Genomic DNA, 26798 nt, shown 5'->3' on the forward strand with positions numbered 1-26798 from the left:
TCAAGATAAATTGGTTAGTTGACATCAATAATAAATAGTAGCATCATTCTCACATCATAACAATGACTAAAGAAGATACTGTGCTGTCAATAGAGATTAAAAAAATAAACAATTCATGAAATATGGTAATAAAGCAAGAACAAAGATAATTCCGAGCTTGCAGAATCAATCTTCCTGGTAAAATAGATAGGGGCAATAGAAACAGAACAGACTATTGTATGAACCACTGTTTTGGAAAGCTGATGGCAACTGAGATCCCAAAGTACCCTGATGGTGGTACTAGATACTAAGGGTCTGACAACTTACTAGTTCAAAACATCGAGCTGTCCTTGTGGCAACAACCCTCCAAATATCCATGTCTAATCCAGCTGCAGACTCTGCAGACTCAGCATGCATGTCGGAAGAAGCTGGTGATAGAGAGGTACAATGGTTTCGGACATCAGTCTGCAGGACCAATATATTGTTGTTGGCATCTTTAGTAATCACATGAAGCTTTCCTAGTAAACCAGCAAGTAAATATGGAGATTCTGAATCCGTAAAGTTAGGAATGGGGACCTCTCCAACTACAAATTTCCAAGCATCATCTTGGTAATCATATACCTTGACCCTGGCACTTTCAAGAGAACTAGACGGATCAAGCGCATACAACTCGCCATCCACAGTGACACTTAATTTCATTCCTGCCTGTCTTGCAGGCCAACCCTCACCCATACCCACCGGCATTTCGACCCATGAATTTACCTCTGGATCATATACCTCCCCTCCAACATCAACAAAAAACGGCCAGCAATATAAACTTTGTGGCACAAACAACCTTCCCCTATATGATGTCAGTCCCGTGGCAATGGGTTTGAGTAGATCAGCCAGAAAGGCAGTGGGTAGAACCTGAGCTTTTGAAAATGGCATGCTTGGTATTTGAGACCATATACCTGTATGAGAATCAAATACTTCAGCAGACTGAAGTGGGGTTAATCCACCAGGACCCCTGGTAACCCCTCCGACAACATAGAGCTTATTATTTAGGATGCCAGTCTTACAGTAGGCCCTAGCAGTTAACATTGGACATACTTCACTCCAGGAATTTAGAACTGGATTATACTGCCAAACACATCTAAGGGCTGAAGCTCTAGAGAATCCTCCTAACACATAGAGGCATCCGTTAACAGCACCAATTGCACACCCACATGATGGACCGTCCAATGCATCCTTCCTGACAAGCCATCCCCTTATGACATCAGCAATTTTTATGCTTGAGCCCACCACATTCCACATTCGAAGGCCATTTAAACCTTTCCTGGATTCATCTTCAGAAGCAACGTTGGGCATTGGAGGGAATCTAAGCCATCTTCTTGACAAAGGGTCCAAGGCATACCACAAAGGCTTTTCTCCTTCATTCTTAGTCAATATATAGAGCCATTCCTCTGTTGTTCCAAGCTCTTTCCTAATATTGAAAAGCTCAGAACTCATGATGGAAGCTTTCCAGGATCGAGACACTAACTTCGCATTCAAGTAATTAATCCTTGGAACTCGAGCAAGAATCTGATAGGATACCTCATCAGGAAGGCAGGGAATCAATCTTGGATTCTCATCACAAAGACATGTTGACAACTTCTGCCTCTTGCATGTTTCATTTTGTGAAACCTCTAAGGGCTCACTCGTTCCAGCCCTGGAATAATTTGAACTTAAGAATGCCCCCATCAATATCTTACTGATAGAAATATATTCATATATCAACCCCAGAAGAACCGACTTTTGATGGCTAGAGATTTTAATCAACACCAAATTATCTAACTTTCTACATGAATCTGCTCAAAACCATCGGGACTCTATCAGGTATCTGAGGTCAGAACAGCAGAGTAAGACGGAAGACGTCAGAGTTGAATCAAAAGGCCAACAGCATGCATGAAAGGCAATTAACTTAGTTTCAGTATAACCATCTGATTGAAGGGAGACAATCAACAATAACCAGATAAATAAGCATTTAACAATCATCTATAGATTAGAAAGCACTAAAGAAGGGGGAGAAATAATCCCCTTTGCAAATTGTATAACGAGAAAAGGAACTGGAATACCTTATGAGAATGATAAGAAAAGAAACAAGCAAAAGGAACTCCCCCACCCCCTTTTCTACTATAAAGCTGATATCCCAAGGTAAATTAGATAGAATTCTTAAATTCATATAAAGCCAGCAAGAACTTCCGAGCTCAGTATATAACAATAAAGATGGTCACATTTATCTCTCCCCAATACATCTCTGCAGCCATCAACTCTTCTATCGCGGGTGTCAGCACTCTCTTCAGAAAGCAAAGATTGGAAGTGCAACAACGAAGAGGCTAATGATACCCTCTTTAAAAACTTCCAATATAAGAGGTCAACCGGGAGAAACAAAGAACACTATAATAACTTGGTTCTAAGACATCGTCAAAAATGGTAACTCTTTCTTATTTTTCCCAAATAAACCCAATTAGATATTTAGAACCAATTCACTCAAACTCAGGTGAGAGTGTCAGAACAGTACAGAAACCATTAAAAATACCTCATCACTTATCCTTTTTTTATTTTCTTCTAAACAAACAAAAAATGTAAAATAAAAAGTTCCTTCCTTTAATCACACTTCACCCAGCAAAAACAAGCTAAACACCCCCCACCCCAAATTCTCAATTACAACAATTCAATAAGGGCTCTTCACATAAATCCACAATTAATTAAAAAGAAAAAAAAAAGAAACTGCAGTAATCTAAAAGAAGAGGGAAAAAAACAGCTAAATTAAATGCAACATTTGCCTACAATCAATTGAAATTAACACTGTTAAAACAAACTGAAGAATAAATGAAAGAAAAGAGAGCCTTTATTGTGAACTGTGAGTCTGTTTTATTCCAAGGGACAGATTTTTGACTGAAAGTTCATAAAAGTTGAAGCCCACAAAAAAAAAAAGGCTAAAAGACCAAACTTTTAAAGGAATTGAAACAGAAAAAATAAAGTGAAAAGAGAAAAGAAAAACCTTAGTATTTGCAGAAAGAGGAAGAGACAGAGAAGACGATTCGTATGGGGTATTCAGGCTATCCATTCGTAGTTAACTTTTTGTGCAGAGTCTGAGCTTCCCTGTTATGGGTGAACAACTTATATGTAATACATTCAAATCACACAATTTATATGTTACATACTTGAATAAAAATAAGAAATTTATCAATATAATTATATTGATTATGTATATAACTTTTTAATTCATTTTATAGATATTATAAATATTAATATTTATTAAATTATAAAAATATTTAAAAAATTATTATAAATTGAAGTTTTGTCATAGTATATTTGAATTTTTATTTTATTTTATATTATTTGTAACTACGTATTCCTGCTCACATCAGCTTCCAAACGTCACCATGACCTAATAGATATTTATAATTTATAACAATATATATTATAAAATATAATAAAGAAAATTAATTAAGCTGTAATTTAGTTACCGCCATCGTTGTTGCAATGTTTAAGGTAACATAAGTGGAAGCTTATTTAAACATATTTTTCAAATTATCGATTCGATTAGTATGAATATTTGCGTTAAAACATATTTAAACATATATATTTTTTAAATCTAGCTAGTGAGCTCCAAGAAACTTTTTAACGATTGTTTGGTGGACCAATACCGATCGACGAGTAGTAGAATATACCTTAGATCCAAGTTAATATAACGATCATTGTTAAAAATCAGAGAAGAAAGTTATTTAAATTTTGATTCATGGATTTATGACATTCAAAATTATTTTATGAAAAAAAATCATGGAGGGGCCGATCGGGCATATATATAATTAGGGATCAAATAGTTTGTAATTAAGTTATTGTTATTTGCTTATTAATTACAATATTATTTAATCATGGAGCCATTCCACTATAGTACCATGATTATTACGAAAGTTACTCCTTAAGTGATCGCCTAATGACCTTGTCATAATTGTGTTACTCTCATAGGATATTCTTAAATCTCTTTAGGATAAAATTCGTTCTCCTAATGTGATCTTATGTTATTTCATGGCATCAATTACATCTTGCTATACGAAAAAGCCAATTACTAACACATAATAATTAAATCACTTTGTCTTATGACAAATGACCTGTGGTTACGTTCTTTTTTCAATAACCATATAATACCAATGAGAGGATACCATTTACCCTATAGGACTATGATTCCATTGTTGTGGAATGATGCTACATCATGCAAAAGTCGTATACCCAACGTACTAGCTTTCGGTTCATTAATTATTTGAACTCAATCTTTTAATACGTCAAAATATATGAGTCATCATACATAGTACGTCATCTACTCAATATTAAGGTATGCCACACTATGTACATCACAAGTGCATAAATTCATAAACAGATTGGATCATATACAATGTATTGCCAGTCCAGACAATTACATGTATATATCTTTTAGGAGTCACTTGCTCTGATACCCAAAACAAGGTGTTTCCCCAACTGGACTTGGTAGATGACGCAATAGTCTTTCAATTGTTTTGCTCAAGTTCGATTAGACTATGGATTGTTTAAATTATTTACTAATATAATTTGTCTTCTCGCATTATGATTTAACCATATAATGCAACTCAATATTAGTTAAACATTAGATAATCAATGAGCCAATATTTGCTATTATTTTGCTTTGTATGCAAAAAATATTGAGGATAGATACAAATGATATTAATGAGTAATGGAATTTTATTTAAATCAATATGTTCAAAAAAATTACAAGTACTAAATGGCGAATACACTACAACTAAGGCACTAGATTATAACAGTGTCATGCATGGTTGTGCGGGTTGGCTAGATGCCAGTGTTGTTACAGGTTAGTTATCGTCATGGTACATGCTACATGATCTCGTACGTGTCATAGGTTGTCATGTTGTAACTACCTGATTTTTAGTGGTGCCGAAAAAGTCAATTTCGTAACCCTATTTTCGTAAACATGGTTAGTATAAAAGAATATTAATAATAAAGTTTGGTCCTTCAATTTTGTCTATTAATTGTTTAATTTAGATACAATGACTAAATTGTAAAAGTTTATCGCAATAGGTTTTTAATTGGCCAAAGATTTAAGGACTTAAATTGTAATTAACTAAAGATCCAAAATGACAATTACCATTTCTCAACATGAATTAGTGGAATGTGATGTATATAGGAAATTATATTAAGTTAATTAAGTTAAACTTAATTAAACTTAATTAAATGTTAAACTAGGTATAAATACATTAAGTAAGTGGAATTTTCACCTTTTTTCTTTTTTCTTCACCGAAACAACTCATAAAAATGTAAGGAAAAACCATTTTGAAGCTCAAAGCAATCAGTCCCTAATTGGTAAGCTTTTCCAAGTCATTTTCTTGTAATTTTTATGATTTTAGGTCATGGGAGCTTGATTTAGCTAGCCCATGTACCAATTTGCAAAATTGTTAAAATTTTTAATAGTTGCCATTGTTGATTTCTTGAAGAAATTGATCTTAAATTGATAGATTTTAAGCTTAGATATGAAAAAGGACTACATTGTAATGTTTTATTAGTTTTGTTCATAAGAACTTAAGTGAATAAAATGTAAAATTGATGTGAAATTTTAGTAATAATAAATAGTAGAGAGTCCCTAAGTGATGTAACTGAAGTCACGACGTGGAGGAGATGACGTCACGATGTTGGTCTTGAACTTTTAAAATATTACAATTTGATCCTATTTCGTACTCGGGTTCTTAAAAGAGCTTTCGTAAGCTCGATTAAGACTCAAAAAAAATATTTTTTAACATGAAATGAGTATGATTAACATTGAATTGAATGTGTGGATGATTGTTATACTGTGTATTCGTCTGTAGTTGCTCCGATAACGAATGTAGCATCCTGTAGCTTGGATTAGGCAACAAGGTCGAGCGAGGGGTTTTACACATACTCTGACATATTTGTCCTTAAATTCATAGAAATGGTTGTGCCTAAGTGACCTAGTGAGGGGTGTATAGTGAAGGGTAAGCTATGAACCATCCACAGGTTAGTTTACCGAGGGTGTAATACCCCAAAAATTTTTACAGTAAGATATTATCTTTGATATAATAAAATAAGGAAATAAAGCGACAAAAAGGGAAAATTTTGGAGTTATGTCAACATTGAAAAGTATATTATGACATATTAGTTCAAGAAATGATTAAATCGTAAAAGTGAGAAAAGTTTTGTTACTAAGAATAAATACTCAAAATTTGAGGGGTTAAAGTGTAAATATGAAAAAGTTGAAGGACCAATGGTGTAAATATTTTAAGGGTGGAATGATCTAGAAACTAAGGAAAATGGATGGATTAGGACCAAATTGAAAAAGGTGAAGAATTTTGAGGGATTAAATTACAAATTTATCAAATTAAGTGATGACTCAATGATGGAATTTTAAAAGATCATAAAAGGCAAAATGGTCAATTAGAAGAGAGAGAAATCTAGAAGATAATGATGATGTTGTAGATATTTTAGATTACATAAATAAATAAATATTAGTTTATTAATATTTTAACTTGATTTTTAAATGATATTTTATTATTTTATTATTTTAGAAGAATCATCATCTTCTCCCATGCATTCCAACATATGAAGAGAAAAGAAAGAAAGAAACTTTCTTTTCTTTACAATTTGGTCCTTTCACCAAAAATTTACCATTTTCATCTAGAAATCAAAAGAATTTCCATATCCATCAAGAGAGAAAGATAACAAGGAGACTGGGGAGCTAGAATATCAAGTTAGATTCTAGAAATAGAAGTTGGAGGAGAGAGAAAATCAAGTTAAAGATTGAAATCAATGTGACAAGGTAAGAACATCAAGATTTTAATATATTTTTAAGTTTGATATTATTGAAAAGTATGGAAATGATGTTAATGTAAAGTTTTCATATATATGGTCCTATGTTCTTGATATGTTAGTGAAGAGAAAATAAGAGAAAGTGATAAGAAATAGTGTAGAGAAAGAAAATAAGGGTGTTATAAACATGGTAATAAACATCATGCACTAAAACAGTTTTGGATAAGCACATGAGGTTAAATTTGAAAAATCACCATAAATTATGGGAATTGAATTAGAGGATTAAAAATATGGAATTAAATCTTATTAAGTCTAGTTTCTCATAGAAGAAACGGTGTAAGTAATGAAATTTTAAATCATAAGATATAATAAATTTTGTGAGACAAAGTCAGAATGAATTTGGGTTCCCCTATTTTGAATTTGGAAAATCATAAAAACTTGAATAAAAATAATTAGAGGCTTGAATTTATATATTTAAAATCTCGAATGAGCCTATTTTCAATAGAAATAAACGAAAACATCATCCGAATTCTGTACAAAGAGATAATTAAGTTTTAGTGAAGAAGGGTCGGAACTGTTAGACAACAGAACAGAGGTGACTTTAAAGAATAAAATGTATTTATTGGCTAAACCAAAAATTCTAAAAATTTTATGGTAAGAAGATATGTTAGTCTAGTTTCAGGTAAAATTAGCAGATCCTAATTTTTAGTTCTGTAGCTCAAGATAAAAATAATTTAGTGACCATGACTCAAATGGACAGCTTTGAATAAATTTACAAGTAAATAGTGAAATCATAGATATTGCTACTTATAAGCATGTTATATAAATTAAGAATGTGGAATGGAGAGGAGGAGGAGAAAATATATATATGAATGAATATTCAGCTAGCATGGATAATTTGCACGTTTTAGGCTCAGGGACTAAATTGAATAAAAGTAAAACTTTATGGGTAATTTTGTAAAAACGTCAAAAATGACCAAATTGCATGAAATGGATTTTTTATTTATTTAAATTACAAAATTGAATGAAATTAGAACAAGATCGAGTGAAAACATGTTTTAGGGATTAAATTGAAAAGTGTTGAAATTATGAAAAATTCGATATTTTATAGAATTCATGGGCTGTTATCAATATGTATGGGAATAATTAGGCTTAAAACAAGGATTAAAATTATAAGAATTTATTTTTCTAAGCCTAAGGATTAAAATCATCATTAATTAAAAGCTTAGGGGCAAAATGGTAATCTTGCCTAGAGCATTAATTGAAGGTATCAGAATATGAAATGAATGAAAATGATGATTAAATTTATTTATAAAGATCCGAATGACTCAAAAACGAGACTTCAACATGAAAAAGAAAAGATATCGAATTAGTGAAATTGTAAACACGAACAAGTAACGAGGTAAGTTCGTGTAACTTGAATTATATTCTTAAAAGCTTGAAATGTATGTTATTGATGTGAATATGATTTAAATGTTCATTGAAACATTGATATAATTGATAAAAAAGGGGAAGAAATCTCGGTTGAATGAAAGGAAAATTCGATAGATCTTTGAAAAGGAATTGACGGTAAAAAGGATCTATCCCGGACGGGTGATCCTATCCTGATATAGCCCTCCCGAAGAATATGTGTGAAAAAGATCTAGCCCGGACGGGTGATCTTGATATAGCCCTCCCAAAGAATATGTGGAAAATGGATTTAGCCCAGACGGGTAATATGAATTAGGGTCTAAATTTAGCCTGGACTGGTAATTCAGATCCAAGCTCATTAGAGTAATTGTCATTGTAGGGGATTTAGCCTGGACTGGTAATCCCGACAATACTCTATGAGTTTATATTACAGGGGATTTAGCCTGGACTGGTAATCCCGTTGTAAGAAATAAGGTTCGCGAGAGTGTGCTCTCTTGTAGGGGATTTAGCCTGGACTGGTAATCCCGCTGTAAGAAATGAGGTTCGCGAGAGTGTGCTCTCTGAATTGGAAAATGTGCACACATGAATATGAATTGACGGACTCGAATTTGTACACTAAAGTGTACCCCTAAAAATCCATCGAAATTTCGAGAAATTCAACGGGATAAAAATAGAAAATGATAAGTACTTAAAATCATGAAATTAAACTTGAAAGACATAAAAATGATAATTATTTGATATACTGAAATATAACATGGAAAATACATGTATGTGAAACTTGCCTGATAATTATGCATATTCAAGATTATGAACTGCTACTGGAATAAATTTACATTGAACTTATAAAAATTATGGTACATGAATTATTGTCATAATGAATTGAATGATTTATATTTAAGAAGAAACAACAAGAAAATGATATGTATCATGACATGTAGATATGACACTATCTTTGATACGTTGATACAAGGAAAATTATGTGTATTAAGACGAATAATAAATTTAAGTGAGACATGGCGAGAAAATAAGTTTGTCAATATTAAAGTACGCTAACCAATGTTGTTGCTTGAAGTTTTGGCAAGAGCCAAATTACTGTTGAATGGTAATATGTTTAATTATAAGGTGCATTGGAATGGTAAATGCTTAGATGAAAATATAATTGAGCTTATGAAAGAGTGGAAAGGTTTCAGTTATGCAATTTCTTATGAAAAGATTTGTTATGTGATACGCCCGTATGAATCCTGCACCTAATTCGGAAATAAAAAGAAATCTAAAATCTCTCTCTCTCTCTCTCTCTCTCTATATATATATATTTAGGATTCTGCGAAAAATTCTCTATGATTCCGATTTAATCTCAGTAGGTTCCTAATGAATGTTTTGGGCCTCGAGGGCCCAATAGAGGGACGTTATGATTATTTTCAGAATATGAATAATAAATGACTCAGAATTATTGAAAATGTTTAGTAAACTCTGGTAATGCCTCGTGCCCTATTTCGACAACAGATACGGGTAGGAGGTGTTACAGAGGGATCCACAAATGGTTAATCACAGGCCGCTCAATGGTTTGATATATAGCCTGCTCTACTAAAGTATAACAATTTTTAATTAATTTTAATTTAATTTTAAAATTTTATTAAAAATATATTTTTAGGTAACCAATTGCATTTAATATAAAAAGAAAAATAAGTGGTAGCTCTTCTTTAGAAAATCGTCTAGAAGTTTGAAATCCTTCCAATACATGTAGAATAAAAAACATCAATAACTTGAAGACCAACACAAATTAAAGTTTATACATACAATTATAAACATAATATTATCAACATGTATATAACTTAATAGGAAAATAAATTATAGTAACAATATCTTTGACAACAAAAGTAAGAAATAGTATAAAGTAATTTGATAATGTAAATGTAAGTTTAGAATTACTTTAAAGTAAAAAGAAATTAAACCATATTTTAACCAGGAACTTTGAACAAAATTGTACTAATAACCGATTGTGAAATTATAGGAAACTATAGTAACAATAAGAAATTAAAGAGAAATATAGGGCAAAACAAGAGATGAGGAAAAAGTAAGACAAAAAATAAGAGGATAATTCTTCTTTTATTGGCTTTCACAAGCTTATATATATCCATTTCTTTTATGCTTAAAGGGTTGCGTAACATCCTTATACTTGACCCGGTCGTCAGGTTAAGGTATCGAGATGTCACATTCATTGTCAAAGCAACTACAGAAATTTCAGATCAATCTATCATATTGTTTGATTATTGAAGACCATTTCACTCTTATCGTAACAATTGAATTCATATTAGAACTGTTTATGAGCTAAAGTAGTTTATACATTTTGCAATTCCGTTAATCCAATCAATATGGCCTTCAACACAATACTTCAATTTATTAACTAACATTTAATGAACACATCAAATAACCATTATTCACTTATTATCTCATCAATTCCTTTAAACTTCTCATATGTATTAGTCATTCCAACACTTATAACAACTTCATAATATTTCAACCCTTCTACTATTTTTCCCTCCTCCACTCCATTCCACATCCTTATTGTACATATATAAGATTATTTAGCTTTTAGTATAACATGCTTTCATTTAACATTAATTATGATTACATGAATCACATGTATACTCTTAGTAAAGTTGTCTATTTGAGTAGTAGTCACTAAATTGTTTTTTTATCTTTTTCTAAAGAAATCGAAATTAGAATCCGCTTGTTATTTTTGAAACTAGGCTCAATGAATTTTTTACAGTAAAAATTTCAAAATTTTCACATATGTCGATTAATACATTTTTTTCCTCAAACCTTCTCCTGTTCTGTTGCTAGGCAACTCTGACTCTTCTTCACTAAAAATTAAATATCATTCAGTACAAATCTCGTATTATTTTACCATTTGTTTCCCTTGAAAATAGGCTCATTAAGATTTTAGGAATATAAATTTGATCTCTTATTTTTTTAATTTTACAATTTATAATGATTTTCAAAGTTAAAACAGGGAACCCAAATCATTCGACATTGTCTCACAAATATTATTATTTCTTACAATCTACAATTTCATTGCTTGCATTGTTTCTTCTATGCAAAATTAGATTCATTATGCTTTAATTTAATATTTGATTTAATCTCTAAATAAATTTCTAAAATTTTTGGTGAATTTTCAAAATAGAGCCACTTCTTGTTGTCCAAATTTTTTTTAGTAAATTTCTCTACTTTTCTATGGTTCTTTACATTATTTTCATTTAATCACACATAGTCCTTATACCTTTGATTTCTATTCAATTTAATCACTCATGTTTATGTGTAGGCAACATACACATTTCTTAGTTCTTAATGCTTTTACAACACACATCATATTATCTCCTACTTGAAAGCTTAGTGTTTCAAGTTTCTACATGTCATGCTTCATTACGTACTTTCTATTTCAAGAGAGTAGATTAAAATACATATTTCATACATTTTATTTTCAAGATATTTAATTTTATTGAATACAAGTATGGTTTGCATGAAAACTTACCTTTTTTTATGAAGAGTTTCTTCCCTTTTTCCTCACTTCCATTTCTTTCTCATCTTCCTCATTATCCTTCCCATTTCTTCACTTTTGTCTACCAATTTCTTGCTTCTAAATTGATGAACATACTCTCTAATATCTTTACTTCACTTCTCCTTTGGGTGACTATGAAAATTATTAAATAATTTGAAAAAAAATGACATTTCATGATAAGGACCAAATTGTAAAAGAAGGAAAGTTTTTCCCTCCTTCATTTTGCCATTCACATTGGGGAAGAAAATTCTTCATCTTTCCTCCCATTTATATTATCATTTTATTATTAAAATATTATAAAAATATATTATTTAATTAAATAAAATATTCAAAATATCTCTCATATCACCATTACACCCAATAATTATTTTTTTACTAAATGATCATTTTACCTTTCATGTTTCTTCAAAATTTCATTGTTAGTCACTACTTACTTTTGATAATTTTGTGATTTAGTCCCTCTTATTTCTCCACTTATTCAATTTGGTCCCTACATGCAAATTCCACATCGTAATAAATTGGGTTATTTTTACTCTTGTTCCTTTAACTTTCTCATTTTACACTTCGACCCCTTATATTTTTGAATATCTACTCTTGGGCCACAAAATTTTCACATATTTACGATTTAGTCATTGCTTTAGGCTAACATGTCTCAACATACTTCTTAATTTAAAATTTTCTTTAGCATTTATTAACCTTCTCCTTTATCATCTTTATATCTCCCCTTCATTTGACTGGAAATCAATTATACTCTATTTAATTTAACACTACTTTTATAATATATCGATTTTTTTGGGTGTTACAGACTGGTTGAGTTGGTGTAATCTATCAACCGAGTCTCAATTCAGTTGAGCAATTATCACAAACCCTTTTTTTTAGGTAAAATCAGAAACATTATTATAATAACTTAAATTATGTAAAATTTTAAAAATTGAAGGATTTGGACCCAAAATAATAAAAATTTAATATAGGAACTTAATCATTTCAACCAAAGATTCAATTGCCTTTTAAGATTAATTTTCTATAAACTAAAATTTTTCACTCACAATTTCATAAGCTGAAATACATAAATAAGAAAATTAGATCATCCTAATTGATGAGAAAAACTTTGAGAGCTGTATGAACAATTTTATAACATTCAATAAATAATGCATGGGGAACTGTAAAAGCCCGATTCCAGCATTTTCAATATATTTTCTCTCTAATTCAAATATAGTTGAAATTTTTATTCTATAACCAAATTTGACATTTTTCATTTATCCTTAAATTATATTTTAAAAAAGAAATAGAATATATGGAACAAATAATTATAAAAATCTAAAAATAAATATAAATGTGTGTCAAAATTTCAATTCGGTTTGTGAAGTTGAAAATTTTCATTGTTCATGTGTTAAATAAACATTCATTTTAGAAGAAAATATTTTCTCTTATCTTAACAAAAACGAAAAAAGAAGGAATGACTGTAAATAAACAAAATATGTTAGAATTTCAATTCAATGTTTATTGTAAATGAAAAAATTATGCTTGGGGTGAGAGAGGCTCGAACTCTCGACCTCAGGATTACTCAGAAAGCTATGAGACCTACGCGCTAGCCAACTGCGCCACCACCCCTAACGTGTCGAAGGATGTATTGTTATATATAATAAATCCGCTAGAAACTGTAAGTTTCACAGGAAAAATATTTCGAGAATTTTGAAAATCCTATGAACATTACCGAAATTTACAACAGTTTCTAATCTTATCTCATACATATATATAATATATCAATGTATACATATTATAAGTTGGGTAATTAGTTACTCAACTTCTAAAAATTTTCATTTTAAACACCTAAAATAAGCATGTAAAATGGTAACTCACGTTATATGATTTATTTTAACATGAAAAGTTTGATTTAGTCTACATACTAACAGCAAAGCTTCAGCAACAAAAGAAAAATTGAACATGAAGCTTAATTGAGCTACTAAGTAGGCGAAACTAAAAACTATTTCAAATTAAATTGTAATTTTTATGATAGTAAAAATATAATTTCACAATTTTAATAGCTTATATCTTTATGATTAAATTAAATTTTTATATTTTTAAAGGAGTCAAAATATAATTTTATCTTTATTAATTTAAAATTTTAAAAATTATAAAAGACCTAAATGAAAAATTTTCTATTTTAGGGAAATCCGAACCTCCACCCAACCTCTTAATTTTGCCCCTGCTACCAAGCTTAACCACTAACCGAAATAGTTACACAAGTAGAAACAAACTTACAACTAACTGATCAAGCTAACATTTAATACATGTTTAAAACAGCAAACTCATGAAGTAATACTTGAGCTGATACAATCTTTAATGTTCACCCAACTGAGTAATTTTCAGAAACCTGTTAACAACTCAAAGCTTGGATCGAAGTTTGAAGAAAGGAGGTTACAAAGGTTTGGTGAAGACATTTACTATTTGATCATGTGTTCATACAGGGCCAACAATTAAATTACCAGCTACAACTTTCTCTCTCACAATCAACTATTATTAAATAAAAAAATTAATCAAAATTTACAATCAGAAAATTAAATTGTAATTTTTGCGATAGTAAAAATGTAATTTTTAAAGAGTTAAATCAAAATTTTATTATTTTTAGGGGGGCAAAGTATAATTTTACCTTTACTAATTTAAAATTTTAAAAATTTTAAAAAGCCGAAATGAAAATTTTTCTATTTTAAGGGGGTCGAGCCCACTGTCATCCCCCCTAGCTATGATACTAATTGTTAGGTCTGAAAATACTAAGAAGGTGGGAGAATCAGGATTTTGAAAACTTTTACAAACTTTTTTAGTTTAAAAGAAATGAAAAAAGCTTGGACAAATCGATTTACAATCCCTATTTTTCTCTTAAGACTGAGATAGAAACTTTTGCATAGTTTTTATAGCTTAACTAAAACCCTTTTGCTTTTACAAACGCTCAACTAGAAAGCTCTTAATCATTTTTTAAGATTTTCTACCAAAAATCCTTAAGTACATCATTAATTACAAAGAGAAAAAAATAAACAAACCAATTATCAACCTCTAATAAGCGAGTGTTTGCAAAGTTAAGCTCACTAATACAATGAAACGAGAATAACAAAATATATTATAATAAGCTGCAAGAGATATATGTACAAGAGAAAAAGCAGAAATAAATAATTGAATAGTTTTCTCTTGTTTTGATTGCTTGGATATTGATCTTTTCTAAATTGTAGTGCCTTTGACTTGTATTTTTATCAAGAACTCAAATCTAGCTATTTATTTTAGATTGAAAAAGTGACCTTGCAGCCCAAATATCGATACCTACAAAGCAAGTATCGATACTTGCTATAAAATTAGTCGTTATAAAAGCATGTATTCATGCATCGATACCTAACCTTCCATTTTGGTTTTGAGGCTACTGACTTGCAATGTATTGATACCTAGACCTTTGGTATCAATACTTAGTTATCAAAATGCCTTAAAATCAACTTAAACGCCTTGGGACACTTCAGTATTAACTCAAAAACATTTGGTACAAAATTTAATGAAATTTTCAACAATAATTTCACTAAATGACTTAGTAATAAAATAAGTAAATTTTATCTTAAATATTATTATATCAAAATCTTGAAACATCAAAGCTAACAAATATATGTCTAATTAATTTTTTATATATATTTTAACTTTTACATTTTGACTATTTTACAACACATTTTAAAAATAGTTTTATATGATATGTGATTTCAATATTTTAATTTATTTATCTTATGACTTATAAACTTAAAAGTATATTTTATTAAGATGATAAAAAGTGAATAAATTAATATAATTTTAAAACTTTAAATAATTCAATAAGATATTTTTTCAATTATTTAATATTAAAATTTATTTTATCATTAAATCTTTTAAATTATTTTAAAGTAAAAGTAATTCAAAATCATACACATTTCTTTTATTTTCACTTAATAATAATTTATAATTTATAATTAAAAATTAAAAATATATTTTTATATTTTATTTTTATATTAAGTCATATTTTAGTGGTTAAATTTTGCTATTAGTTAACAGAGTAATTTGACGCGCCAAACATATTATCATACGTGTAATGTCATGTCTGATTGTTCTTTTCACATATAACTCACTTGAAATCCAGTTAATAGAGTAAAGACTATCATTTGTGTCAAGACTGAAATCTCAAAATTCGAAAAGTAAAAGGACTTAGAATCATTCAATTGGAGAATATGGATTAAATCTACAACTGTACGCATAGTACAGGACTAGCAATTTAATTTAACCAAATGAATTTAATATATACTATTTGGGTTAGGACTAAATTTTCAAAGTTTAAAAAGTACAAGGATTATAGCAAAATTTAACCTATTCGAAAAGTACAAATACTAAAATTGATCAAATTAAAATATAGGATTAAATCCACAACTTTCCTAAAGTACAGGGACTATAGCAAAATTGAACCTATTTTAAATATTTTATCATACTTAACTTAAAATTAACAATATTTATAATATCTTTTGTTATACTAAAAATATTTAAAAATATAAGATAATAATTTTATTTTATTTAAATAATTTAAATTACATTTTTAGTTTTTAATTTTAATTAAATAAAATAAACGTGTAAATATATATTATATAAATAAAACTAACCCATGTCATGTTTAGTATATATATACAAGATATACAAATTTCTAATGTCACATACATGATATGTAATTTTGCCTGTTTAATTTTTTAATTTATTTTTAAAATAATGTATTGCAATTAGTGTAAAATAATATTTATTAAAATTATTGAAAATAATTAAAATATATTAACTTATTTACTAATTCAAATATTATAATAAATTCAAATCATAATTAAAGCATGTTTACTATATTCAATGTATAATATAGTTTTACTTCATATAATTAATACAGAATAAAATTATTCAAAATAATAAATAATTAAAATATATCAACTATTTTTATCATTTAAATATAGTGCTAATAAAAAATCCTATTCATTATTAAAACATTGTACAAACTATAAAAATTGTAATATTGTAAATTAAATTATTTCCTATTTAATTTTTATTGTTTTCTTTTTTAATAGTCAATAAATTTACTATAATAATTGATAGATAAATATAATTGCAATATATTAGATGATGTAAATGAATTATTTATAAAATTTTATATAAGAAATAATAATTAAAATTTTCTATTTAAAACTACAGCAATATAAATTTTCTTTTATTCTATTTGTTGATGGGAACATAATAATTTTTATTTATTATATATAAATTCATTTAATAAAAGTTTTTAATAGAATCAAAATTCTTATTTATAAGTATAATAAATTTCTTTATGAAATAAATTTCTTTATGAAATAAATTTCTTTAATTGAATATTTTAGTAAAATTAAAATTATTATTTAATGTGATAAACATGCTTTAATGCCTTGAAAATATAAAAAGGAAAAGAAAAGAATGGGGTGAGAGAGGCTCGAACTCTCGACCTCAGGATTACTCAGAAAGCTATGAGACCTACGCGCTAGCCAACTGCGCCACCACCCCTTCCATTTGCAAAGGGGTATATATGATTAATATTTTTAAAAACGCAGGAGTAAAGGAAAAAACCAAATTCACGTTGCAGTAAATGGATACATCTATATTGCATTTACTATACATGCTGGTTGATTGAGACATTTACACAAGTATTTGTCTTTGAGAAACAACGGCATTGGGGCTGGCATCTGCACTTTGGCAGGTCAATTCCAAGAATTTAAAACCATCTTCATATGAGATCAACACTAGACAGATGGACAGGCAGTAACCAGCAAGACCAACAGAAGCAACAGGTCTGAAATGTTAGTTGTTACCAGCTCTGTCACTGTATCTAGTGCAGTCACTTACCATGCCAATCTCATTTATTCTACGTCCTCCCTTTCTTCCACTTTACCTAAACTTTTCCCTCTGCTCTTCTTTCACCCACCATTCTTTGGTCCCAACAATTTGGCTCGTTTCTTCATAACCCAATCTTCTATACACTACTCAACATTTGGATTATGATTTTGTATATAAGAGCCACGAGGTTCTTTTTTTCTTTTGAATGGCAAATTGTTGTTCTTAATATACTCATTTAACTCCAACCAAAATCCTTTCATCAGTCAAGTCATAATTTCAGGACTTTGCTTTATCCATGTTTCTCAACATGTTCAAGTAGGTAGCCTCAACACAATAATTGGCACGACCGACAATATCATAATTAGAACTTTAATTTTTAGGGAGACATAAACTTATTGCTTTTCTTCAACAATCGTAATAACATTTGCTCATACCTTTTATGTATTTTTTCGAAAAATATATACTCTGGGTTTTGCTTTCATTTGTACCATCACATATAATATATATACCAAAGTGAAGGATATAAACATCTTTCAACATTAATAGCCCTAGACAAAGATAGGTAGGTGCAAGCATTAACAGAGAAACATCTACTTGCATATAAATACAAGATATATGTAAAATTCAAAAAGAAGTCAAATTATGCTCGTATTCAAGACATAAATTTAAAAACAATCTGGGTAGTATTGACTACTGTCACAGCCTCCAAGGCCTAGTTAGCTAAGTCATAAATGGAGTACATGCATATTTTCCTTTTTTTATTTACAATTTCCTACATTTAACTTATAAGACCAGACCCTACTTTTCATTTCATCTTTGCTCAGTTAGGTTACCAGTTTCCTTATAACCTTCTTCCTCCACAGTTGTCTTGGTTGTTTAGAAGATGAAGAATGGTAAGATGAGAGGTTTCATGTGCCAATCCGCTGCAGTAAATGCAACTTGCATGGCAGTTGATCCTCGTTCGGCAGTGGTGCCAAGAAAGTTAGCCAGAATCCGTACAGATAATACTAGATTGATCAAGAATTGCAATTACTCTAGGCTCGTCGAGTCTCAAAGATTTGTTAGAGACGACAAGAGATCCATTGTTACTCCCTTGGTCAGAAAGGAAAGAAATCAAGAACAGAAGCCAATGCCCCACTCTAGATCAGTTCAGCTAGCTTCATCAGATCATGTTTTCCAGGTCAGGCTTCGATTATATGCCATTTTTTTGTATGACGTTAAGAACTGACCAATGTGAATCATGTAATAATGTGGGAATGATAAATATATCAACAAAATCAACTGTCCTACTTGGTTATAACTTATAAGGCTAAATAACCATCTTTTACTTGAATATCTCAATGCCCTGTTCTACATTATCAAGCTAAATATCCTACGTTGCGCATGTCCAACATTTTCCATGCTTTTTGTTTCTTAATGTATTTGGAAGATCCTTGAGAGGTCATATCCCCCCGCACTCCTATTCAAATATGTGTTGGGCATGGGTGTCAAGTGAAATAAACATTGGTTTCTATAGTCGTTTCTCTCATAAGCAATTGCAGGTGGTTGTGATGCGAGTCGCTCTGCATTGTCAAGGTTGTGCTGGTAAAGTGAAGAAGCATTTATCCAAAATGGAAGGTATTTTAACGAATCTATGCTACTATTTAAATTTCCCTCAAGTGATTTCAGTTAAATCATGGCATCATAAGACACCCTTTTTTGTTTTCCCTAAAAACTTCACAAAAAAGCTTTTCATAACCCGATCTTGGTGCAAAGCCAGAGCTTGAAGCTAAGCCAAGGCTGAGCCAAGCGGTTGCAAAGTAGGGTAAAGTAGCAGTAAATAGAAAGTGATGGCTTTTATGATTGGTTAAAAAAAGATGGGAGTGTGTGACTGTTTTGGAAAATAGCAGGGGTGACATCATTCAGTATAGAGCTAGAGAGCAAGAGGGTGACGGTGATGGGGCACGTATCGCCAGTGGGAGTCCTGGAGAGCATTTCAAAGGTGAAAAAGGCTGAGTTTTGGCCTTGTTGAACAACTCAAGAGGGGCCGAATTTTACTTGGAAATGCCGAAATGGTTTGTTCTTATTTTTAAAGGGTGAGAATGTGGGGAAACGTGGCTATGGAGAAGAAATGTAAGATGTTGGGTTTTGTTTGTTTGTTTTGATGTTTAGAAATTGGTAACAATGTTTAAATTTGAGTGGTCCTCAATGCTGGCTCATCCAAAACAAAAAAGAGGGATATAGATGGAGTAGTTATGGGGACTTTTTGTCTTTTGGAATGGTCTTCGGATGTTTCATAGTGACAATTATAATTATAAATTAGGTATATATGAAAAATTATGTTAACATGAAGATCTATATAAAGTTTAATGAACATAAAAGCAGATTCTGGGCATCAAATAACGAAAATAATTGATAACCAAACCAGCTTAAATAATGTGGGTTGTAGAAGAATGAAATCATGCAAGCACTTCGCAGAGGCCATTAGGCTCGCATATCCCGCTCTGGCTTTCTTTTCTGGATTTTGCAGTATTTTCACCGTTGTTACCTATTCGAGCATGTACACCATTAACCATGTTTGGTTAGGTGTAATAACAATGCATTACGGTTCAAATCAATGGGCCCATCACCAAACTATTGCTTGATTCGCTGTAATAGGCTATTACAGTCCTATTCCATACATGCTTATTCAGGTTAAAAATAATGTTTATCATTCGGTAGTCTCCCCACAGATTGATAATTCAAGGAATGGGTGAGTAACAAATTAGCTGAAGCTTTCAATTTGACTCTCACCATTATCCTTTCTTTCTCACGTTTGAATCTTCTTATTTTCATGATTCTTCTCCCCAAATTCCCAACTTATCTCTTCTCCACTTAATTTAAACATTTTTTTAATCCCATTTCCTCCCAACTCTATCTGCGTTTTCACTTCTTCTTCAACTATTTTTCCCTTCAATATATTGACAAAATTGGAAATTTCTAATAGTTTAATCCATTGAAAAAAAGAAATGAAGCATTTTTCGGGTCATCTCACAGGACTCAAGATTTGATAAGTTTTAATTCGAACCCAAATTTTTTATAGGCTATGTGTTTGTTCTTAAATTTTTTGACCCATAATAATCATTGATCCCAGTGGAGTTTGTATCATTTATAGTATAATGTTTTTTTTGGTGATAAGAAAACATAACATAGGAATCACATAATCCTAAGCCAAAACCCCTTGAAGGTTGTTCAAACAATTGTAAAACATCCCTATTGCTATGAGCCATTTTCGCAAGATAATCTGCAACTAGATGTAGAATATTATGTTTGGATAATCCGCAAGATAATTTGCAAGTTGATGTATGAACATTTTTAGATGTAAAATATAATTCTCAACCTATTTATTATTTCTAATCTTTTGCTTTTTAGTTTAAAAGATAATCAAAATTATTTGTTTCGCTAACGATATTTTAATACATTAAATATGCATTGTCGTTTAAAAATAATAAAATAGGTTATATATCATTTTTCTAATATTATATATTATGATTTTTATTAATTCATATTTTAATAATTATTATATTAAGAATATTATTAAATTATACATTATTTTATTAAATTATATTTAATAATAATCTTATTAAAATTTAATAATAACAACAATAATAATCTCATTTAAGCCTTTTTCTTATGCTATTATAACATCTATTCTATTTAACCAAGTAAAAAATAGTATTACAACTCTATTCCATTCCATTAGACCAAACAATTAAATTACTGATTATAACTCTATTTCATTATATTTTTATTTTATTACAGCTCTATTCCATTCATCCCAAAGAAAACGTGGTGTAAATATTTCGCATATTCTTCTTTTAATGTTAATTTTGTGTCACAAAATTTAAAATTAAATTTTGCATACCCATGAAGTTAAAATTTTATCAAATTACATCACTAATTTTTTATATAATAAATTAGAACATTTATATTAATGTACATTAAATAATTTTAATGAAGAAACTCACTCAACATTTATATATCTCAACGAGGAGCGTCGTCTCGAGCCTAGCCTCATAGGCGGAGGCGGTTCCAATACCCTCAGGTGTTCGATTTGGCACAATATTTTTTATATGGGGGCTTTCAAGGGGTGTAAAATTCAAACTTGTTCCAAGAGCCCTTCGTGCACCGTCTCTGATCATCAGTGAAATGTAATTGCCTGCGGAGCTTTTCTTGAGGATGTCTGGCTACTCGTCAGCTTTGATAAGAGGAGAACTTCGGAGATTGTTGCCCCTCATGTTTAATCGTAGTGCTTGGTGTGTTCTTTCATGGCTTCTACTTTGCGTCTGTCTCCTATTTTGATTAAAATCTTATGACGAAGAGCTCGAACTGTGCCTTGAACTTGTCGCACTATCTATTTCTTCAGTTTCTGCTAATTTACCTTATATTTCATTTAACTAGTAAAGTTTCTTCGACCTGTTAATCATCAATATGTCCTTGAGATGCTTATGTTCAAGGCCAGCAATATTTTAAATTCTCTGTTTGATTCTCCAAGCTGCTGATGAACTGCTAGTAGCCTAGTTTTTGACTTCAGGGCTATTTTGTTGGCTAGGAAGTGAATGACAAATAACATCGGCAACTTGCTAAAATTTTTAACCAGCCCTGGTTGTAAGGAATTGTACCAATATTTTGCATTTTCTCCAAGAGTCATTGGAAAGAGTCTCCACTTTAACTCATCTAAAACTATCTGGACATCCATGTAGCTTCTATACTACGACAGGTGATCGGTTGGATCGCTCTTACCGTCATAGGCCTCCATTTAGTAATGTGTGGAGCCAAAAGGTCATTGGCATCCGACATCCGTTCCATTTACCCATCTGAGCAGTTCGCAGATCCTGTATTTCTTTGCGCAAAGTTTTAACTTCATTTCTTCTCATAGCTTCTTGCAAAGGAACATGTTGGGGGTACATATTCCGAATCCCCACGTTGTGGGACATCCCTGCCAATTTTTTTTGGTATTTTCCGCTTAATTTCTCCGTTATCGTATTCCTTGATTTAGATTATGATCCTGCCCCTTCCCGACCGAAGAGGCTCTCTCCTCCTTATCGTTGCACTGCCTCCTAACAGTACATTAGGTTGTTAATAGCTCCTAAATATTACGTTGTAAGAGCTCTTATTGTTGTCGGTATGTTTTCTGTTGCTACTGGAGCTTTTGAGACTGTCTAAACTGCTCCTACAAGCTTCTAAATTGCTCTTGGAGCTTAGAGAATTGTTGAGAGCTAACATTTTGGTTTTGGGTTGTGTTTCTTTAATTTTGGGGTTGGTAACCAGGGTAGATCTCATGATATCTTTGTTGATGGGAATATTGCTATGTGTACTGCCATATGGGTCATAATAATAACCCTTGAAATTCTAGTTAGGTTGTTTGATTGGTTTACGGGTTAAAATTGTTATTTTGATTAATTTCAATGTTTGGGATATTGATTTTTGAATTTGTTATTGAAAAGATTTTTAGGTCAAATTGAGTCTATGCATATCATACGGAGCTGCAAAGGGAAAGGGATGAAGGAGATGGAGATTTTGTAGATTAGATCTCATTCTCTCCTCCTAACTTTATATATTAGTTGTCCCCTACCCCTAAGGTATTATGTGTCAAGTTGTTATTAGTTGGTCAAAGACTAGTGGCATGACGTTATAGGCCTAGATAGAGTGGCATTATATTGTGGCCAAAGTCATCTCATATAAAAATTAATGAGTGACCTTGCTTGTTAGACAAGTTACTAACCGAGAGGGTCATGCTGAGGGCTAGATAGGATTTCGGATGATGATATTATTTGATTTGCTTGAAACTTGTTGGGAGGTTTTAGTGAGAAGTAATATTATATAAGTTATTTGTTGAGTAAATTTTAAAAAAATGTATTTTTACATACAAAAAAATTAAATTATATTGTAGGTGTGATATAGTTTAATCTTTATATACGAGTCATTTGTTTAAAATGTAAGTTAATCTTCTTTTTTTCGTTTAAGAGAGAGAAAACAGTGACTCCATATCCAGCCCCATCAGAGTGTCCGTGCAGCTGGGCGAAGGTAGGCCCTCTTGTAATTTCAATAAGGAGTCTTAATAAATTCAATTATCGTGAAAACCTTGATTTGATTGTTAGGGTGTCAACTTCACCGTAATCGGCTGTGTTTTTTAGCCCGAAAGACAGACTAATTGTATCCTTTCACAGAGGTAGTTTCGCACACGCCGTACGCAAAGACAGGCAGACAATTGGTGTCTGTAGCAACACAACACGAATAGCGCTGTCACATCCTGAGGCCCCCCAACAAACCAATGACTAATCGCCGCATAAATTATGACAAATTATTTGAATACCTCGAGTGATGCAATTTAAATCTAAACTTCAACTCAAATGATTCATCGAATTTGATTTTTTTTTATGACATCTCTAAAGGAAAATAATCACCCTCCCAAAGTATCGCTATTAAGCATTAAATCAGACACATAAATGAGAAAGGAACTAATCATAAAAAAATGTATCCAGGGGATGGTCCAAAACCTAAAATCATAGTTTTCCAGTAACCCACTAAATGAATGCTTCAATCTTCATTCTCCAACCACACATCAAAACACAAAAAAGGCAAACTAATTTAAGTACAGGTATCCGAGAATCATGTCCCTAAACATCAAAATGGGTATTTTTCATATGATACCCCCTCTCCTTCACCTCCAACCAGACAACAAAACAATCATGAGGCCTACCACAAGTGATCCCACTGAAACAGATAGCAATGGGGAGCCTGAACTACCAGGAGCTGGCGCAGGGGCTACTTCATTTGCTCCTTCTGACGATGCTGTGGGCGCACTGGCCGATGTTGATGGTTGCATTCCTACAAATTTGGTAGGGGAAACCAAGTCAAATTTTATGGTAAAACAAGGGTCACCACAGGTCAAGCCTGTTTGGATTTTAGGGGTTGGAGTTGGCGTTTTGAGTTCTTAAATGAAACTGGATTCACCATCAATTAGAATTTTTATTTTAAGAAAGGAACAAAAGATTTGATGACATTGAAATACTTCAAAGAAAAGATAAGGATTAGATTTATCAGAACAGACCTGGTGCACCAGCAGGTGTGAGAGATACTGCCAAGGGAAAAAAAACACAGTTTTAGTTATCATTTCTAAATCCCCAAGATCTCTTCTTTTTCTCCCCCTTGTTAATGAATGAATGCATGAAAACTTGAAAAGGATGCTTCATAATACATAAAATTCAAACGTGCCCTTTGCCTACAATAGAAATTTGCAACAAAAAATGGCACATTTTAGTTACCCAACAATAACCAAAAGGGGCTTCGTGATTTTATCTTAGTCAAGATTCCACAATTTATGTTTATAAACAAACTAGTATATAGGTTTGAAAAGGAAAGTAAAGGTTAAGTCACTCACTTGCGCAGTTAGTGGTAGGAGCAGAGACTTTGCAAAGAGCAGGCAAAGTCATGGCCTTGGTGACATTCAGAGTAACACCCAGAGAAGCACTGCTCTTATAAGCCTCACACAAGCACTCAGCGTCGGTTTTCAGCACAGTTTTCAAGCCAGAACAACAAGTTCCTTCAGGCTTCGACACTTCACTCCCGCTGGATACGAAGGACAAACAGTCGGCCATGTTCAAGATGAGGGAGGAGCAGTCCACGGAGGAAGAGGAAGAGGAAGAGGAAGGGGAAGGAGCCGACGCCGTGTGGTGGTGGTGGGCGGCATCAGCGGCCACCCAGACAGATATAATGGCAGCGAGTGTCAAAGGAAGAGAGAAGTTTGATGCCACCATTGTTGGGAGAGGAAACAGTGGAGGCAACAATTGGGTATAGTGGGAAAAGGAAGAAAATGAGAGGACTTTGATAGTGAAGGAGTGAGGGGGTTTATTGGGGAGAGAGGAGCATGTGGGAATTGGGAAAACTAGTCGGTGCCACTAGAAGGGGAAACGTATACGTGTCATGGTTAGCTTTATTTTATTTTATTTTTGTCAAAAGTTTTTTTGAATTTTAAAAAATTCTACTTTAATTTTATTTTAGTTATAGTAAAAAATATATTTGACAGTGGCACGCATACACGTGGAGTGAAAATAATAAAATAACATGATAGTTGTTTGTATTTACGATAACGAAACATATTTTATGATTAATTGTTTATTTTTACAAAAAATCATTCATAACTAAGGAAATAATAATTGCTATAAGTGATGCATACTTTAGTTTTGACAAAAAGGAAAATGATAAAAAATCAAAATATTTTACAATATTATTTTATTTTACGCGTGAGGATGGTTAAAACTTTTATCAAATAATCGTTTGACACGATTTCAAATCGTGTGGCCTTATCTCCACCAACAATATAATAAAACAAGTGACAGGCAGAAAAGGAAAATTCCATGTGATGGTAAATAGTTTATTTTCATTTTTTTAGGAAATTAATTTCATTACACTAAACAAGAGAGTGTAAGCCAATAAAAGAGAGGACAAAAACTAAGTCCCAAGTCGATAAACTTGTCAAATACATCCTGTTCTAACATTCTCTACTTTCGTCAGATAGATCAAACATAGCATCATGATTTAAAATTCAGGAGAAACTAGAATGGGAGCTTTTCCATTCAGACTGAGTCACATAAGATAAGGTTACCCTCGTAAGCATATGAACTACCTTATTAGCTTTCCAATCGGATCCAATAAAAGGACAGATTTTGGAATTGAGATGTAAGCACTCAACATTATTTTTAAGTAAATGACAAAAATATATTTAGTCGTATCTTTATTTATACAACTATCATGTTATGAATTTAATCTCTGCAACACCTCTTACCCGATCTAATAATAGATTCTAGTACGAGATGCTACATTTAAGCACATAATCATATTTTGAAATCACATTCATACTAAACCCAAGTACATGCCATCTCTAAAGTCTAAAATTTATATATATACCAAAAAGAACCTGAACTTTGAGAGTTGATGAGATCCTCATGAAGAAGTACTCATTGTATCTTTTATCTACTTCTTTTACCTACGCGTTCAAAATAAACACGTTAAGCTACATGAATAGCTTGGTAAGTACTCAATTGAATTCAATCTTATCATTTATATATATAATCTAAATAAAATTTGAATAACATTTATTCTC

At 31.2% G+C, this 26798-nt stretch overlaps 3 protein-coding genes and 2 non-coding genes across 6 annotated transcripts; 1 reads left to right on the forward strand and 4 right to left on the reverse strand.

Annotated features, from left to right (window-relative positions):
* Nucleotides 1-3149, reverse strand: LOC105762715 (F-box/kelch-repeat protein At1g22040). Its single transcript, XM_012580561.2, has 2 exons — nucleotides 3002-3149; nucleotides 1-1837 (listed from the first exon to the last, which is right to left on the reverse strand). The coding sequence occupies exon 2, from the start codon at nucleotides 1696-1698 to the stop codon at nucleotides 280-282; it is 1419 nt and encodes a 472-aa protein (XP_012436015.1). The 5' UTR covers nucleotides 1699-1837; nucleotides 3002-3149; the 3' UTR covers nucleotides 1-279.
* Nucleotides 3150-13307: 10158 nt separating this feature from the next.
* TRNAM-CAU (transfer RNA methionine (anticodon CAU)) lies at nucleotides 13308-13393 on the reverse strand. The gene is given in 2 exon segments: nucleotides 13308-13343; nucleotides 13356-13393. It is a non-coding gene; the product is annotated as a tRNA-Met (tRNA).
* A 3865-nt stretch (nucleotides 13394-17258) lies between these two features.
* Nucleotides 17259-17344, reverse strand: TRNAM-CAU (transfer RNA methionine (anticodon CAU)). Its single transcript is given in 2 exon segments — nucleotides 17259-17294; nucleotides 17307-17344. It is a non-coding gene; the product is annotated as a tRNA-Met (tRNA).
* A 973-nt stretch (nucleotides 17345-18317) lies between these two features.
* On the forward strand, nucleotides 18318-19999 carry LOC105762717 (heavy metal-associated isoprenylated plant protein 3). Of its 2 annotated transcripts, none has more exons than XM_012580565.2 (3): nucleotides 18318-18854; nucleotides 19216-19291; nucleotides 19561-19999. In XM_012580565.2, the coding sequence occupies exons 1-3, from the start codon at nucleotides 18558-18560 to the stop codon at nucleotides 19683-19685; spliced, it is 498 nt and encodes a 165-aa protein (XP_012436019.1). In that variant the 5' UTR covers nucleotides 18318-18557; the 3' UTR covers nucleotides 19686-19999. The 2 variants fall into 2 exon arrangements, with proteins under 2 accessions (XP_012436019.1, XP_012436020.1); XM_012580566.2 differs by having other exon boundaries at nucleotides 18322-18854; nucleotides 19564-19999.
* Nucleotides 20000-24142: 4143 nt separating this feature from the next.
* LOC105762716 (non-specific lipid transfer protein GPI-anchored 31) lies at nucleotides 24143-25579 on the reverse strand. Its single transcript, XM_012580563.2, has 3 exons — nucleotides 25077-25579; nucleotides 24747-24773; nucleotides 24143-24523 (listed from the first exon to the last, which is right to left on the reverse strand). The coding sequence occupies exons 1-3, from the start codon at nucleotides 25450-25452 to the stop codon at nucleotides 24357-24359; spliced, it is 570 nt and encodes a 189-aa protein (XP_012436017.1). The 5' UTR covers nucleotides 25453-25579; the 3' UTR covers nucleotides 24143-24356.
* Between the last annotated feature and the right edge of the window lie 1219 nt (nucleotides 25580-26798).

Source organism: Gossypium raimondii, chromosome 12 (assembly GCF_025698545.1).
Source record: "Gossypium raimondii isolate GPD5lz chromosome 12, ASM2569854v1, whole genome shotgun sequence".
Lineage (NCBI taxonomy): Eukaryota > Viridiplantae > Streptophyta > Magnoliopsida > Malvales > Malvaceae > Gossypium > Gossypium raimondii.

Coding starts and splice junctions, on each gene's coding strand:
- LOC105762715 (XM_012580561.2), bottom strand. CDS start 1,698: ATGGGGGCATTCTTAAGTTCAAATTATTCCAGGGCTGGAACGAGTGAG.
- LOC105762716 (XM_012580563.2), bottom strand. CDS start 25,452: ATGGTGGCATCAAACTTCTCTCTTCCTTTGACACTCGCTGCCATTATA. Junction 24,774..25,076: donor TCCTACCACTAACTGCGCAA/GTGAGTGACTTA, acceptor TTCCCTTGGCAG/TATCTCTCACACCTGCTGGT. Junction 24,524..24,746: donor CACACCTGCTGGTGCACCAG/GTCTGTTCTGAT, acceptor CCAAATTTGTAG/GAATGCAACCATCAACATCG.
- LOC105762717 (XM_012580565.2), top strand. CDS start 18,558: ATGAAGAATGGTAAGATGAGAGGTTTCATGTGCCAATCCGCTGCAGTA. Junction 18,855..19,215: donor CATCAGATCATGTTTTCCAG/GTCAGGCTTCGA, acceptor AAGCAATTGCAG/GTGGTTGTGATGCGAGTCGC. Junction 19,292..19,560: donor GCATTTATCCAAAATGGAAG/GTATTTTAACGA, acceptor TTTGGAAAATAG/CAGGGGTGACATCATTCAGT.